The 17,256-nt window shown below is 34.4% G+C and overlaps 1 protein-coding gene and 1 long non-coding RNA gene across 16 annotated transcripts in view; one reads left to right on the top strand and one right to left on the bottom strand.

Annotated features, from left to right (window-relative positions):
- LOC125778478 (uncharacterized) overlaps positions 1 to 5,999 on the top strand; it is a 105,529-nt gene extending 99,530 nt beyond the window's left edge. The window contains exon 3 of the long non-coding RNA XR_007422743.1: positions 5,845 to 5,999. This is a non-coding gene — a long non-coding RNA (uncharacterized LOC125778478). The remainder of the gene's footprint in view (positions 1 to 5,844) is intronic.
- The window catches only part of LOC105234191 (proton channel OtopLc), a 121,647-nt gene that overhangs the window by 2,618 nt on the left and 101,773 nt on the right, over positions 1 to 17,256 (bottom strand). For 10 of the 15 annotated variants that reach the window (XM_049456534.1, XM_049456528.1, XM_049456535.1 and 7 more), the window contains 7 exons: positions 15,226 to 15,410; positions 14,782 to 14,927; positions 12,102 to 12,155; positions 5,886 to 5,997; positions 5,433 to 5,593; positions 1,791 to 3,268; positions 1,366 to 1,726 (listed from right to left, as the gene is read on the bottom strand). In XM_049456534.1, the coding sequence (XP_049312491.1) occupies positions 1,366 to 1,726; positions 1,791 to 3,268; positions 5,433 to 5,593; positions 5,886 to 5,997; positions 12,102 to 12,155; positions 14,782 to 14,927; positions 15,226 to 15,410 (2,497 nt within the window). The remainder of the gene's footprint in view (positions 1 to 1,365; positions 1,727 to 1,790; positions 3,269 to 5,432; positions 5,594 to 5,885; positions 5,998 to 12,101; positions 12,156 to 14,781; positions 14,928 to 15,225; positions 15,411 to 17,256) is intronic. The other 5 variants (XM_049456531.1, XM_049456542.1, XM_049456537.1 and 2 more) reach the window with 3 other exon arrangements.

Raw genomic sequence — 17,256 nt, 5'->3', positions numbered from 1 at the left:
TCCCCGATTTTTTTTGGTTTAATGAAGCTTAAAGTCTCACCTTTCCAACATTATATTACAATATGGTACAACACATTGTGATTGGTAGCACTGGAGATATATTGCTGCAACGACATCTATTGACAAAATACGAAAAGACTTTTTCGACTACACAGGAAAATTAATTTTTGTTGATAAGAACCGAAAGTCTATCTGTAAGACTATAACCCACTAATCTTTTACCGTCTATGTATAGATCTCCAAGGTACTAGCACAAAGTATTTCGCCTAGAGAAATGTTTATCAGAAATATAGATTCTCAAAATATCAAAAGAAACCACCGCCACAAACAAAACCAAAATTATCTAAAACTACCTCGAAGCTTTTATTGAAATAGTGTCGATATTTCATGAAAAAATCTTTTGTAGAAACGATCTTAAGGACGGGAAAAGGCTTGAATGACTATTTTTTGCTATAGGTAGTATGAGACCCTTGGATGTAAATCCAAGTCATAAGTTGTGATAATTATCTTTAAATCATAAGGTCCTGGAATCATTGAAGTATTTCTGGACTAGTACCGAGAAGAATTACAGGAGTATTGTAGGGATAATAAATAGTATTTGAATTTGCTCATAAGAGACTAGGCACCAATTTTATGGAAATAGTGATCTAAAGGTTGCATTGTATGTGTTGTTGTTGACCAATTGTCGCCGAAAAACCGAGGTTGTTCCATTGCCATTAAAAATTATGTCTTGATAACTTTCGGAAAGACGGATCAACTAAATATGAACACTACGACACAATCTGGGTATCTAACAGAAGGGCTTTAGAAATTTACTGTTCAACAAACTTTTGAGGACCGCCGAAACAAGTTTAAATTTAAAAAACGGATTAAATAAATTTATTTTTATAATTATGGAATTATGGGTTCACACTAAACACAATTAATGAGATAATTATTTAGGACATTTTTGAGACTGGCAAAGTTCTATATACAATTCTAATTCAAAACTTCAGTATATGTTAACTGGAAGGTACTTGAGTAGTCTCATCTACATCGAAAAAAATTTGTTAACTCCCGACTGAGTTGAAGAAAATTAAACTCAAAAAAGAACGGAAGATAAAAAAGTAAAACATTTTGATGCTTTCAAAAACTTGTTCCAATATGGACTAGTACTACACTACAGATAATAACAAGCAAGTCATGCAAAAACTTCAAAAACACATACTCTTCAAAAACCATAAAGCACAAAAGTTATCAACATCAAAATGTTTGTGCTTCAATGCTTCGCGGTTACACAAAATACTTATGCGTTTTGTTTTTGAATTTCGTAAAAAAGACTTTCTTTTTTGCGGTAAAACATATCTTCATATATCGCTCACGTACATAGCTACTTACAGGATTGGCAAATACTTTTTGAGCTTCAAATGTGTAAATAGCAAACATAGCCACATTGCAGATCAGCAGGAATGTGACGATTTGACGGCCCGGTTTGCTGCGATCATGCTCGGGCAAGTGGACGCGACGACGTGAAACATCGGCAATGAAGAGTAATTGCAAGATCACCTGGAATACCGCGACGGCGCTTGTGGTCATGACTAGAAGATTCGGTTCGCTTTCGAGCGCCTTCAAACTGCCGGCGATGACGCCAAATATCGAATAGGTGAAGAGACCGAAAGCTGAGATGCGTAGCAGAATGTCATTGAGATTGGATTGCTCTTCGCAGCGGAATTTCAGATTTTTAACTCTACGAGAGGGCGAAAGAAACTGGTTTAGAATCTTTGAAAGAAGTTTAATAATTTCTAGTTTACCTTATAAAACCGATGATTATGGCGAGCACGGCGAAGGCCATGAGTATGCAATGACTTGCGTCGGCAAGGTAAATTGCTAGCAGCGAGAACTGCTGATGACGCACCAAGACGAAGAAGAGTATCAGGCAAATCAAAGCACCTACCAACAACAACAGACCAAAGAATAACCCTTTTGACGAACCCACACAATCGACACGTCCCGAACGTGCCTGATGAGCCATTGCGACAGCGCGACGCGACAACATCACTTCCAAACGATGCTCCAAATCCTCATCGTTCATGCGACCCGGATAGCGGCCAATATGCTTCCACATTACATACAAAACAACCGCACCGATTAGCGAATATTCGATAATGAAGGGATACAGGAAGGGTGCTGAGTCGTAGACAATAGTACCCATAATATCGACACGTCCGCAAGCGGTCGAATTCAATGTGCCAATGTTGGAGGAGAGTGCGGCGGGATAGATATTATCGAGGCTCTCCAAACTGTCAAAGCTCACAACGCCAGTCGATTCAGGGTGCGAGATTTCCGAATAGGTTTGGAAGTTATTCATGCCAGGACCCAACAAATTAGTCATTACATTCAATGCATTCTCGGTGGTGGTAGAGGGTGTGCTTGTGGTAACCGTGGTGCTGGGCGTGGACGAAACTAAATTACTAAAGAACGAAGCAATGCCCGTACCAAAATTGGTGGACACCGATTCGGCGGTGGTTGAAGCTAAGTCGGCTGCCGCGCCATGTGTAGAAGACGTCAGATAATCGGTGGCGACACTTGGGGCAGCAGTCGTAAATGCCGAGTGCTCAAAGTGATGTCGGAAGGGTGTCTCAGTGGTCGTAGTTGTTGTTGTCGTGGTGGTAATAGGGCTGCTCGCCAGCATTGTGGTGGTCGATGGTGTGGTAGGCGTTGTGCCCAATGTGGTGGTCGTGGCAGCTGTTGTGCTCGTGATAAACTTCTTCAACTTGCGTGCCATAGTAGTGCTTTGCCACTGATACGATGGTGTGGTGAAATAGGGACGTTGGGTAGTAGTGGTAGTGGTGGTGGTGGTGGTGGTTGAGGTCAATGGTTTGGTGGTGGATGTGAGCAGCGTGGTGAGCGCTGCATTGGCATTAGCGCCGGCAGCAGCGCCCATGCCCAGCGACTTGGAGATGCCATCAACAGTTTTGCGCACCAATTTCGAGAGTACATTGTCGGTTTTGTAGGCATTGGCGGGCAGTAAATCCTCGCCGTCCAGCACCTCAAATTCCTCATTCGGACCGGCGTGGGTGCGCAGAACTGTACCAGCATGACGTAGTGCGTGTTGACGTATGGACTTGGCAATGGACGAGGCTTCGGGATCGGGTTCACGACGTTGATGATAAAGTGTGATTTCGAGTAGTGATTCCTTGACCAACGTACGTATCCAAACGCAAATATTTGTGGCCACAACATGCATGAGGCCAAAACGTGCAATCACCTTGAAACGATGGATATTGAGCTGAAATTGTAGAGAGGTAAATTAAACGAAATTCTAGACAATATGAGGAGTTTGATATTTCTAAAAAAAAAAACTGTTTAAAAAGCCATTGGGTTTGAGCTGTTAGTGTACATTAATGATAGATGGCATGAAGCATTGAAATATGGAATTACTGTACCTGATAGGGCGGCCTAGTCTGCGTACGAAAGAATTTTGTTCGAGAAAATTTAATTAACAAATTTTTGGTGAATTTGGAAAATATTTTAGCGCATGCAATGAATTGGTCGAATTTCGAATCATGCTTAAAAGGGTATTGTATTTAAATAAAAAATATTTGTTAGATATTACAAAAAAGCCAGTTAGTTTGTGAACTGAAGCAAATTTATACCCAAATGGCTTTTTAAACTTATATTTTAAATACTGATACTTTGTTAATCCGTGTGTTGCGCTGTTGGTCTATGAGACCATATAGTTGGTATAGCAAATAAAATTAACACTCCACTTTTAATAGCTTGTAGACTACGGAAAAACTATTTCTATATATCTTCCAGTCTTAGACCAAGTAGTAACTTCTGGGTATCCAAAAAAACACCCGTTTGAAGGCCAGCTAAAGTGAGAAGGCAAAACCCCTTCACTCCAAAGTAGTGCGCTGTGTTTGGCACCCGCCACGTAATAAACGTGCTCAATGTAAAGGGCCTTCGGTCATACTTAGGCATACCTTATGCATTCTAGGACTTACAGCGCAAAATAATATTTATTGAAGACCAAGACTGTTAGTTTTTGAATAGTGGTCTATTTAGTATTCAACTCGTTGATTATTCTGGAAGACAGATCTAATGGTGTGCAGTCGATTAGTTGGTAAATCCTGGGGCTGCAAGCCAATGATTGTCAAGTGGTTGTACACCATGTACAGCTATTGAAGCTGCAACGTCTTGCATACATATGCATGACGGGTGCTATGCGCACATGCCCGCCGGCAGCAATTGAAGCCATGCTTAAGGTCACACCAGTTCACCTAATTATCGGTCTCATCCCAGCTGATCTCCCAAGGGAAAGCATTACCAAATAAGTGAATGGAAGTACAAGGTTACTCTTAGCACTAAAGCTGAATAGAATGATTCCACTCTCGAGCCACTGTCTAGGGATAGTACTAGTGGAAAACAGACCGCTCGAAAATCTCGGAGGGATTTCAAACTCTCCTTACCTATGGGAAGCATTTTTTCAAGCAGATCTTTGCCATAAATAAGCAGTCTATAGGAATGTAACCAAATACACCTTATCTGGGTCTCGGTTCGGTCACAAAGGTATAGCCCGGAGTTAACTGGTTGATAAGCTGGACCACTCCGCAGCATACACCAACATGGTACTGTACACTGTACACTTCATCGCAGTGGGTCTTCGTACCATAAAGGAGCTACTCCGCAAAGAAGAAGAAGTAGACAGATAGGGAGATATTGGCAACAACTCCAAGTCAAGCGCCATACAAAGTTGCTAATGGGGGTTACAACAACAGCAAGTTTAAATATGTAATCCATCTTTCCTATGAACAAACTGAGGCTACATTCTACACTGGCCACTACAAGCTCAAGAAGCAGTTATACAATATAACATGGGCCTAGTTTTTTGTGCAAATTGCCGTTTCTACGGCAGAGAGCCTGAAACTTGTTAATTGTCTGCATAGCAGTCTGCAAATGTTGGATAAAGGCCCTTAGATACATATTCCAAGAAGGTAACACATCACCTCACTTGCACCTAACATTATATTGAAATTGATCAATAAGCTGGGGCTAGGTGTGGTCGTTGTGACTTTAGGTCGCGATTTAATCCTCAGCTTTTTATATTATCTTATCTTGGTCATAATTAACCTGTTTCTTTATCCTTGCTGAGCCTATACCAATGTCTTTAAAATCATATTTTCTTTTCAATACTAGAAGTATTCTCCCAGTATCCTCACAAAAGAAACAATGCAATTCTAAAGAGATTATGGGAACGTTGGCCCATTATCTTTCCTTACATATCCTTAAAAATCATATTTCAGTATATTAACAAATCTTCAAATCGTTAGTGTTTTTTTTTTTTGTTTTTGCAAAAGTAGGTACATGCCTAAAGTTCCTCTCTGTAATAACCTTAGCTTCAAGCACCTTTTTTAAAAATTGTCGTATCATAATATTACTATTTTACTCACTCTGGCATTCATGAATATGAAGTACATCTGCATAAAGGTGAATATCATCTGCAACAAGGGATTTACGCCAATCAAAATGTGATGACACGGTGAATCGAAAGGAATCTCGAAGAAAGAGCCAAACTCCAGTCCAATGTAGATCATGCCGCCCAAACCAAAGGCTAATATAAAAAAGAGGGAAATATGCAAAATATTAAGTTATTAAGCGAAATTTTTGGCGAAAAATTATTTTCACAAATTACAAATAATAATTGACTTTATATGTGCGGAATTTCTACTTCAGTTTTCTTAACTTAAACTTAGTTTTAACGTTTATTTATAATTTAATAAGTATGTATATTTTTGTTATAAATTTTAGTATTTCATCACTTTCTGCTATAACTAATTATTTCTTTATAACTTTATTTTCTAGTTTTGTGTCTCCGTATAAACAGTTATAACACTTCCACTTACCAATCGCGCCCACACGCAAGAAGAAGCTGCCGTGTGTGGGATCACTGTGTGTTGTCTTGCGTTTGCGTACATTCTTTGTGGTGACAGCGACCTCGGCTTCAGCTTGTGAATCCTGTGAGTAATCAATTGTTGAATTTATTATTTCTTTTAGTCTAACAGATTAAATTCAGAATGCAATAATAGTCAAAATAGTTACAAATGTTAGTATGCTATTTACTCGATTGGTTTGTTGGAGTTGTTAATAATATCTACATATGTACATATATACATCTAATGCAATGACGGGTTAAAATATTTACTAGCAGTGCGCTGGATAGTGTGTTATGTGGTTAATTTAGTGTTATCAAGTTTTGAGTGTTAGGTTTTCATACTTATTACCAATTCATTTCAACATACAATTACATACAACACTTTATATGTACATATGTACATGAAAGTTATAGCGATTCATACATACTATGTGAAAAAACAAAGACCTGACTTTTCGAAAATTTTTTTGTACGAACCCAATGCACTGAGGTTTCTGTCATGTATATCTTAGTAAAATTACTAACATGAGAACTTGAATTTTCGTTAAACGATTTTAATAATAACTCTCTCTTCAATTTGTATGAATATCGATAAATCCAAAAAATATTTGACATGCTTCCTGATTGTTTACGCATTTTCTGTGGCTAAAGGTCTATAGAGCTTTCAATGGTAGTAGAAAAATAAAACAGAAAAGTCTGGGCTTTCTAAGGAGATTTGCCAATAATTATTATACTAAGTAATACTAGTCTGTGAAAAATAGGCTATTCTAATCTATAGATTAAAATTTGCGCTTAAGACAAATGTAATTTGTTCTTTAGGTAGACTGAAGATTTATTTATTATTTTAAATTTTCCGCTTTTACAAAAAAATCTAAAAAAATATTTCCTCTCCTAAATTTTTTTCAAAAGAACTTAGGTTGAACCATTTATTTCAACCTTAACTTTTTTGAATTGCACTTCATGTTTCGCCTAACTGCAAATAGTCAAATAGGGTTACTTGTAAGTTAATTATTATACTAAAGATTGTCTGCTACCATTCTGTCTACTGAAGAACCTATATGATTGAAGAGCTGAGTTCAGGCTACCTGAGAACTGCAATGTTGAAAAGAAGCGGATCAGAGATAGCTACCATCAAAGTATTTACTTTGAAGTGAGCTTCCTTTAGAGAGGAGCGCTGACAGTGTGCTCAAGACGTGTGAAGTAGTGTTTGACTTCTTTATCAATAGCATCAATCTATTTTGTTTTATTAACCTGTATGGGTATCACGGCACAACAGAATAGCAGAGATCTTTCAAAGCTGATGAGCTTGCTAGAGAGGTTAGTCTTACCCTAATATGATCAGAATGATAAGTAGATGGTACTCTGCTTACGTCTTGTGCTTTAGCGTTAGATCCATAAACCTCTTGTGATCTTAAAGAGTGCTGGTCAAAAACCAAAACTTCTGCGACTACGAAATCCTAATTCATAGTGGAACCAAGAGGTTCTCTGAACTACTTGCTCTTAGCAAGATTTATCTCGACGGCATTTTAACTGGTCTGTCCAATAAGCTCAGGTGTCGTGAGACTACATATCATCTCGGGTGCAAACTGGTAAAACTGTATGGAAGAATGCGAGTTGGAATCATCTAAACACTTTCTTCTCCACTGTGCAGCTTTTGCCAAACGGAAGTTCAAACATCTCAGTAGACAAAGTTTCGACGAACTTGGTTTAGTTAGTGGGGTTAACATCAGCCGCCTTAACAAATTTTTGGCAAGCGCAAAGGCTTTTTCGATCCATAAAGTTCTAATAATTCATTTGAAGAAGTTTCTGTATCACAAACATCAACATGCAAACATGTTTAATTAAGATCCGGCACAAACTTTGGTGCGTAAATCAGTGTTACAACCTAATCATACCAAAGTTCAAAGCTAAGACGATTCGGAAGTCAAATCAGACCTATGATGGTCCAGCCGAACTGTTGACGGTCTCAATCTGAATGAAGCGTTTCAAAGGGTTGTTAATTTTTTGTTACAGTCGCAGAAAACATTCTTGAAGTAATTTCGAGCAATGGTCCGTGGCTGTCAGTCCTTCTCCGGATTAAAATACGACTCTATTCCGGTCACTTAGACCCGAATGTCGTGGAAATGGGATTTTAAAAGGTCGGAAATATGAGTTGGATGCTATATATATTCATCTGAAAGATCTCACACTAATGAAGTGTTATTTAAGCTCAAAGTAATTAAGGTAGAACTCCAAAAAGGAAATCTTTAAGTTCGAGTTCAGCAACTCTTATTGGACAAGAAATCTTATCCCTCACTAAAGGTGAACTTGTTGCCAAGTTACGTTGACTATAGTCTTCTTTATAAGATCAACTGATGCATAGCAGCACATCAAGAGCAGAGCGAGAAGTAAGGGACTGTCACTTATGAAAATACAGATTATAGGGCATAATCTATGAAATAATAGAACAAGTAATGAGACGATGAGACAAGCGTGGGAATTTTGCATTACTTATGACTCAATATGTTTTCTTCCTCCTAGTTATGACCCATTGATAGTTTTGACGAACTCAGCTCACAAGATAAAGGAGCTAATATTTTTCTTAAAAGACGTCCAAATATAGATATTTAGTGCAATTAACGACAAATATTAATCTCACTTTTCAACTCCATAACTCTTACAGAATGACACCTATAAAGTGACGACAATACAACCGCCACTGCACAATCACTTTTTCTCCTAAGCCCTCATTTATTTTTGATTCATTTTCATTAACACAATCTGTTGCAATTTGTCTTGGCGAGTTTGCACTTGTTTGCCGCAACAGTCACAGCACAACACCGATGTGTTAACCCACAAGCATTACGGCAATTCGATGCTGCCTGGTAATTAATACTAAATGCAGTGTGGCCCATAAATGGACGCAACAATGAGACATTCATAGACAACGCGTTGGAGCCAACGTCATTAGAGTTGGCTGGCAAATGGACGGACGGATGTCGAGATATACAAATATGGCAAATGACGAAGTGAGCCAAATCAAAGTTGAGCAAACTTACGCAAACACTGTGGTGTGTTGGTGTAAGCGAATCGAACGAGCATATATTTTTACTGGTATGAAGAGAGTGAGGCATACTTTTGTCTTGAACTGTAACTGAGTCTGACAACGAGTCTGACAACGACTGTGGTTGAGTAGCTAACTAACTGACTGTCTTACTTAGCTAAATGCATGTCTGACTTAACTGGCGCACTGCCTGCTTGGGTGGCTGCTTGAGAGCACGCTGTACTTGACAACGCCACCACTAGCGCCCGCTACTCGCCAAACAACAGCTCGTCACTTACAGCGAACAGTCTCAACTTTGTCCATTTTGCAATAAATGTGATAAATTTCAAAATTTTCGCGGCTTTTCTTGGCAACTTGGCCGCAAGCATAAGTAGACACACAAGCATTTTGCCGCAAAATGTGATTGTGACAGCAGACTTGGAGCTTATTTTTGTCTCGTTATGTTAAGAAATGATATAATAATTGCATGTACATATACATATGTGGGGGTACATCATGCTTGAAAGGGGTAGTAACATATCTTTGCGTGGAGTAGAACTAACTTACTTACAATGCGGAAGAGCAAAACTTATGATGGAGTAAGTTTCTTCTGAGTACTTTATTGTTTGACATATGATTCTATGATATTCCAAAAGTTTTTCGATATGAAAACGCTGTATCAAAACTTTCTAATGACATAATACTTAAGACTGACTCGAGTAAGGAATTTTTGTTGTTTGGGCGGTATTGCGTAAGCAGTTTAATCAGTAAAATATTGAGAAATAGTTAGGTGTTACATTATTTACTCTTTTGAATCCAAAATAAATTCATATTTTACTATTTTGTTAGAAGTGATTTCGAAATGAGTTTTTGAAAGCTAGACTACTCGAAAATTTCAAATTTTCAAACTTTATAAGCAATCAGGTTACTCCTAGTAGTAATCATAAAATCAAATTTGGCATTTTAAAATAGTTAACTGAAAAGGGTTTTTTTCTGGTATAAAATCTCAAGTATAGAACCTTGGAAGCCACTTTTTGTAAAGCTTCATAATGCCTTTACATTTTCCTGAAACACACGTCCTAGAAAAGATATTAGCGAAAATAAAATAGTCTACGTTACTAGTTTCGATAGAAAACTTGTAAGAGGAGGTGCACCGAACAGCAAGAACTGATTTTTCATTCGTTCATTTTTCTCGTCATAATCTCTATATACCCAGACTTATAGGAATAGAAGGATATAAAAATGTAGAAGTGCTGTCGCTCTCGAGAGCAGCTGAAAACATAATTCCGCCCTAAGCTGCACTAAACCATTTGGCTCCTTCAAGGGTTGTTTATTGGAAAAGAGGATACAACCTGCGCTAATGTTCAGCCTTCCTCGGTTTCCAATGTTCACACTTAAGAGACATAAAACAGTTGGGTTGAAAAAATTATCAGGGTATTTATTAAATCCACTGAGTTGCTGGATAAGACTAAATTTGGATACCACCCGATGGCAAAAGGGACATAATAATGTCCTAAATGCGACGCTCTCACGCCTTCTTTTTCTAACAACCAACCAAACAAATTTGTTTTGAACGCCCATTTTTTTATGAATAAGAACGGAAAAAAAGTCACTGAGAGCCAATTCAAATGTGGAAAGAATTATAGCTCAGTTCATTCAAATTTGTAATAATTTTCTTTGATTTGGGACACGTTGAACTAGTCGATTTTAATCTGGCATAGGGTCGTTCGTATACCAAAATATAAATTATATTTGTCCTATACATTCTTCTTATATCACTACAGTGTCTATTATTCCAATCAATTTCATTTTATGGCTGTTCCCATGGTTTGTGCAGATGAACGATTAGTTCCAGTTAACACTCACCGAAGTGACTTTGCTGGTAGTAACATATATAACCTTACATTCTATTTTAAAGGTTAAATCTAACTACAAAATATTTGGATTCTAACGACACAAGCCTTTCACGAAATGATAAAACCAGTTCACAGTCATTTTGGGACTTTGATGTTAGAGACTGTTTTTTGCTAGATTTTTGTTGCCAAAACTAAAATGATGGTTACAATTTCCTTATATGTAGGATGTTTTGTGTTCTAGCGAAGGGGTGTATGGGTCGTACCACCAATAGCTGGACGTAATGGAACATTTTTGAACTGAAATTCGTAATCAGAACAACTGAAATACCCCACAGACCTCTCTGTACATTAGTCGCAAATTGTTTCTTCAGATTTATTGGGTATTGTAGTCGGGAATAGAGAATGGTATATCTGGTACATAAGTATGTATATGAAAATATTTGGTATGCAAGGATGTACAGGGTTTGTAGATTGGAAGTTAGGTTTGTGTTTTCTTTTTACAAAATATTTCATCACATTCGATTTAAAACGAGTACGCCTACATAAAACTGGGAACAAATTAGGACTTTTACACATGGTAGTTCATTATCTTACGAAACATTTTATTCTTATTTTTGAAGTTTCGACAGGTGTTTTTGACAATAAAACATTCAGACATGCAATGATATTTGGATTTCGAAAAACTGTAAGAACTTCAATGGCTTTGGAAACTTATAAAGTTCGACTAAAGAACTCAAACTCAGGCTACTAAGTAAATTTGAGATGGGTTACATTGGTTTATTTGAAAAATATGAGAATCGGTTGCAAGGTTTTGGAATCAATATCTTGTAGAGCTTTAAATAAACTAAATACATTTCAAGGAAAACTGGAAAACTTCGACGAAATAGTAATCTTGGTAAACAAACAAGGAAAGAGTGATAGAGAGATATAGAGAAATATAAAGAAAAGAAGAGAAAGGAGAGAAAGCGTGGAGGAAACACAAAAATTATGGAAAATGTGAGATGACAGCGAAAAAGAGTATAAAAGCCATTAAGATGTCGAAACAGAGAAAGCGCTTTGTTGCCATTCCACACAGAGAATTAATATTTCAAGAGTTATTTAAAACAAGTGCCATTATTTCCTATATGTATGTGTGGGCAGGTGTTCTCACATATGTATATGCATGAGTATGTTATGTTATTAAGTATAGAAAAATATCGCTGCGGATATTACTTATTGTTATTTGCTGTTGTTGTTATTCAGTTAGTTATGCTGGTGTTTTGTAATTTGTATGTTTTTATTGTTGTTGTGTTGTTGTTGTTAAGCATACCTGTAGCGACAAGGACTGGCGCACCAGATCACGTTTCTTAACCGGATAGCGCTCCTGCCGACGGAACGGATTATGAAATATAAAATGCGCAATTTTTTTTGTTTTTTGTTGGCAGGATGCGTGCGTGTGTATGTGTGTGGGTTTGTAAGTGCGCGCGTGTAGGCGTGTGTGCAAGTAGCGAATTTTAGATTTGTTTGTACATCATTTTAGGCAGATTATTTGTAGGCGGCAGAGTCACAGAGAGGTGTGTGTGTATATATATAAGCAGCGAGCGCGTTGTTGTTGTAGCGGCAGGATTAGGCGATAATTATACAGCAGGAATAGGGAATTGCATAGTCAGTCATTCAGCGCATTGGAACGTAAGGCAAATATTTGAATTTTTTTGCGTTTTTTTATTTGTGTTGTAGATTATTGTTATTCATTTTGGCCGTTCGTAAAGCATTTCCGACCCAATTTGTTTTTGTTTTTTTGTTTTGTTTTTTGAGTATATACCGAGTATAAATAATACACATTAGGCCAGTTATTGTTTTCATTAATATTTTTTGCACACACAATTTTTGAGGATTTTCATTTACAGTAATCGTTGGCGTGTGTTTTGGTAAGTGGTTGCCAGATTTTTGTAGATAAATTTTTTTTTTGTTTTTTGTTCGGGTTTGGATTTGTTTAATTTTTCGGGTTTGTGTTGGCGTTGGCAGGCGGCAGTTGCATATATGATTTTTTTTTTATGTGGTGGATGATGATGATGAAAGGTGTTGGTAGTGGTAAAATGAAAAACAAGGATTAAAATTAACATTTACTTTTTATATTTACAAATTAACAGAAAAGTTAAGTTTTGGAATTAGAAAATATAACAATTATTACAATATTATTAAAATAAAGTTAAGGAAGCTTCTTTGGCTAGTTTAAGAAAATTTTAAAAATATTTATTTTAATATATAATGTGGAATATTTAGTTTTAATTTTATTTTTTTGCTAAAAATTAATTAAATTATATTGAAAAATATTTTAATTATAAAAAATTAAAAAAAAATTGTTTTTTTTTTCTGTAATTTCTTTTACTTTTTTTGCAAGCTTCTAACTAAATAAAAAATTAACAAAATAAATAAAAATTTTTTTAAACAAATTTTCAAATAAACGTGTTTTCTTAAAAAAAATATTAATGTTTTATTTTTTATTTATTTTTACAAAAAAATATGAATGTTTTTTTTTTATAATTATTTTTTTCAAAAAAAATTATTATTTTTTGTTTAAATCATTTTTTGGTGAATTATTTTTAATTTTTTGTAAGTTATTATATTGAAACTTCTTAAAAAAAAATAATTAGTTTTTTGTTAATATATTTTTAATTTTTTTTGTTTTCAAAATATATTTACTTATTATTTTTTATTTTATTTATTTTTTTTTATTTTTTGGAAAAATAATTTTTATTGTTTTGCTTTCAATATAATTTTTGGTAAGTTTTTAACTAAGATAAAACATTTAAATAAAGAAAAAAAAAATTTCAACACCCAGTAAAATTATTTTCCTACAAAAACAAAAATTTCTAAGCAATTAATTTAAGCAAAAATAGTTTTCAATTTTTTATTTATTTTTTAAAATTGTTTTCCATAGGAAATATTGTTTTTGTTTTTAAGTTTCAATTTAATTAAACTAATTTCTTAAAATCAAATATGTTTTATTTTCTAGTTTTTGTTAAAAAAAAAAAAAATCATTTTTTATTTTATTTTATTTATTTTAAAATTTTTGGGAAAAATATTGTTTTTACTGTATGTTTCAATATAATTTAATTAATTTCTTACAAAAAATAATTATTTTATATTTTGATTATTATAATTTCTTACAAAAAATTAATTATTTTAATATTAAAAATTAAAAAAAATAAAAAAATAAATATTTTTTCGAAAAATATTTCATTTATTTGTTATTTTTTATTTTTTTAATTTATTTTATTAGTTTAAAAAATGTTTATTTTTATATTTTTTCATTTATTTAAAAAAATTTGTTTTAAGAAAATGTTGTTTATTTTTGTTTTTTTAATTTCAATATTATTTAATAAATTTCTTAAAAAATTTTAATTAATTTTAAATTTAATTTATAATTTTTTAAGTTATAAGAAGAAAAGATAATAGTTTTTAATTATTTTTTATTTATTTTATTTTTATGAGTTTTATTATAATATTTTCTACAAAAAATCCCTTTAAAATACTATGAAACACAAATACTATATATTAGCATTGAAATAACATTAATAAAACATAAATAACATTGAAATTTCACAAAGTTCACCCCTAACCTCCAAATAATAACGAAATTAAAGCACACACAAAATCAGCACTAATGGATTTAGTAATGAAGTATAGTTAAAGTAATTACAGCCAATTAGCACACAATTACCTACAGAACCCTCAAAAGAATTTTGAAATTCATAAATGCTTCAGTCTCAACTGTACTTGACTAACAAATGTATTCAGTACCTCTGTGTACATATGTACATATTCAACTATATCCAACTACTTAGGGTGTGCTTGTGTGGGAACTTTTCAACGCATTGAAAGAGTCTCTGTGTCTGAAGGTTGTTGAATTGTGTAGGTGTGTGTGTGTGTGCAAGGGCAATACAAATTGAATTTTTAGAGCGAAACATCATTTAGTACTAATTGAGAGCGCGTATAACGGTACGCACCTGGTATGGACTCGGTTTGCCGCTTTTGCCAGAATCCTTGGAACCCTTCGCATCCTTCGAATCGGCTGGATCTGGTACTTTCTTCTTGGATTTTTTCTCCTTTGGTGGTGGTTTCGGTTTACTGCCGCCATTACAGCAGGAACTCTCTAAATGTAGAAGATGTAGAAATGTAAAATAGTGTGATTAGTAAAAGGTTGTAAGTAAATTACTGCATATATTGGAATTTTAAATCGGCATAATTGGAACTAAAAACTAGATATAATATCCCATTTCATTTTATTAATAGTTCATGGATTTTCTAAATATTTTCTTGACATAAATTTTATTTAACTATATTTTTATTGATTCCATAGAAATAAAAAATTCTCCGTCGCCTCTTTTACAACTTAATAGCAACTCATTAGCAGTTTTAAAATATATATTTTATTTTTGTGTTGAACTTACCCTGCAGCAGGAAGCAAAATACATACAATAGGAAGAGTATGCTGACGCCATACAAGTACGTAAAGAATGTTTCATAGTAGAGCACGGGCAGACGGTGGGTTGTCACATCGCTAATCACATAGGCAATGCAGACAACAATCAAAATGATGGCATACACCAAACTGGTGACGATGAAAAGCGATGTCCTGTATGACGCAAAAACAGCATGAAAGCATAAAAAAACTTCAATTAGTAAAATACACACATATACATATAAAATAAAGTTTGTTGCTAATACTTTCTCATTACTTCACTAAAAAACTAAGAGCAAAATCCGATAATTGCTTGTGTTAGTTAATGTGCACAAACCCAAAAGAATCCAATATTTGCTATTAAAAAGTTGCAGACAACATTTTATACTAATTATTTAAATACGTATATATTTTTTACACAGTTCTCTCTCTCTGTCTCTTTGCGCTCTAAGGCCGCATGCAGTGATGCAAAAGTAAAATAACAACTATGTAACATAGATTTTTTAGTATAAATGTGCAATTTTTCTATTATATATTTTGCATTATTGTATAGTCTTGTTTTATAAGATATTTTCAGCGAATATTGCTATGCGTTTTCAACAAAATAACATTGTTTTTTGTTAAGTTATTTTCCCAGAAAATCACACCCTCATGTGTGTACTTTCCAATATTATGGTACTAGCTGCAATTTCTAATATATATAAACCTGAAGTTACAAGAACTCTGATTGATTGTAGCATTTTCATACACTTCTTCTACATGATATTGCTATGGAATCTTTCTTTTATATAAAATATTCAAAAGCATCGTCACATATAATATATATTTATGAGTTTCTGAATACCTAGAAGTCACATTACAGCTTGCATCTCTATATAACAGTTATCTTCAAGTATTTTAGAGTAATTAAGCGCCTTTTGACGAACGAAGGTTATCTAAAAAGCTTGGAGATAATTCTTATATAGAGCTATTGAGAACTCTGGGATTTTATAATGAAGAATCTGTTATGATAAGCGGCTGAATGTGAAAAGAAAAATTTCTAAAACTGTGAAACTTTCATAGTAATTATAAACAAAGCCATTTCTATAATTTCGTTTATGACATCAGGAACTAATGTGGTTTATTGTCAAATATACTCCAGAAAAAGTAAAGTGAAGAAAATATTTCTGTTACTTCTTCAAACATTTTTACATAACAAGGAATAACGTTTCATCAAATAAATAATCGAATCTACCCCTGAATAAAGAGCTTGTAAGAAGTGGCACCCTTGTCCCACGACGGGGATCCTTGTTATACGAGTACCTTTCCTTACTATCACCAAATTTTGTATGAGCTTAGGAGACATTCTGACCTGGAGTAAAACGCAGGAGATCAATTGCTGTACTTGCTCTAGGAAACCCACAACTTGTCTTAATCGTAGCTATTATTAGAGGACGTTATCCAATAAGCAATAATAATATTTTGCAAGTATGAGGTTGAAATATCGGAGCATTCGTACTTTTGACGAACATGAATGCGAATTTCTGGTAGCCACCAAACCTACATATACTTGGTTTTGTGATCAACATATAGTATAAGAACATGAGTCTTACGTAAATTTTAATTTCTGCCCAAACTGCTACTGACGTCAGTCGTATCTCCCTGAATTCCTTGATACTAAGAAACAAGGGATGGGATAATTTGATTAAATCTGATTGGTAGCAGACAGATTTTTACGTTTCGAAAAACTGCAGAATGAGTAATATATAGTTTGATAATAAAATAAATATAAATGAATCGCGTTAGTGTCCGTGAAATGGTGCTTTCCGACTACCAGGATGCCATAAAAGGTTTACTAGCGATGAGTCTTTGTTCCATCCTAAGGACCTGGAAACAGACGATCAATCGGCCGAATATCGTTGTAAAGCAAAGCAAGAAAAAAATCAAGGTTATGTCGACAATTTTTTTTTGATTATCCAGGTGTGGTGCACTCAGAATTACTGTTAACATAGAATACTATTTGAATGTTATACGTCGTTTA

This window comes from Bactrocera dorsalis, chromosome 4 (genome assembly GCF_023373825.1).
Source record: "Bactrocera dorsalis isolate Fly_Bdor chromosome 4, ASM2337382v1, whole genome shotgun sequence".
NCBI classification, from domain to species: Eukaryota; Metazoa; Arthropoda; class Insecta; order Diptera; family Tephritidae; genus Bactrocera; species Bactrocera dorsalis.
This window is presented reverse-complemented; position numbering and strand designations above follow the sequence as displayed.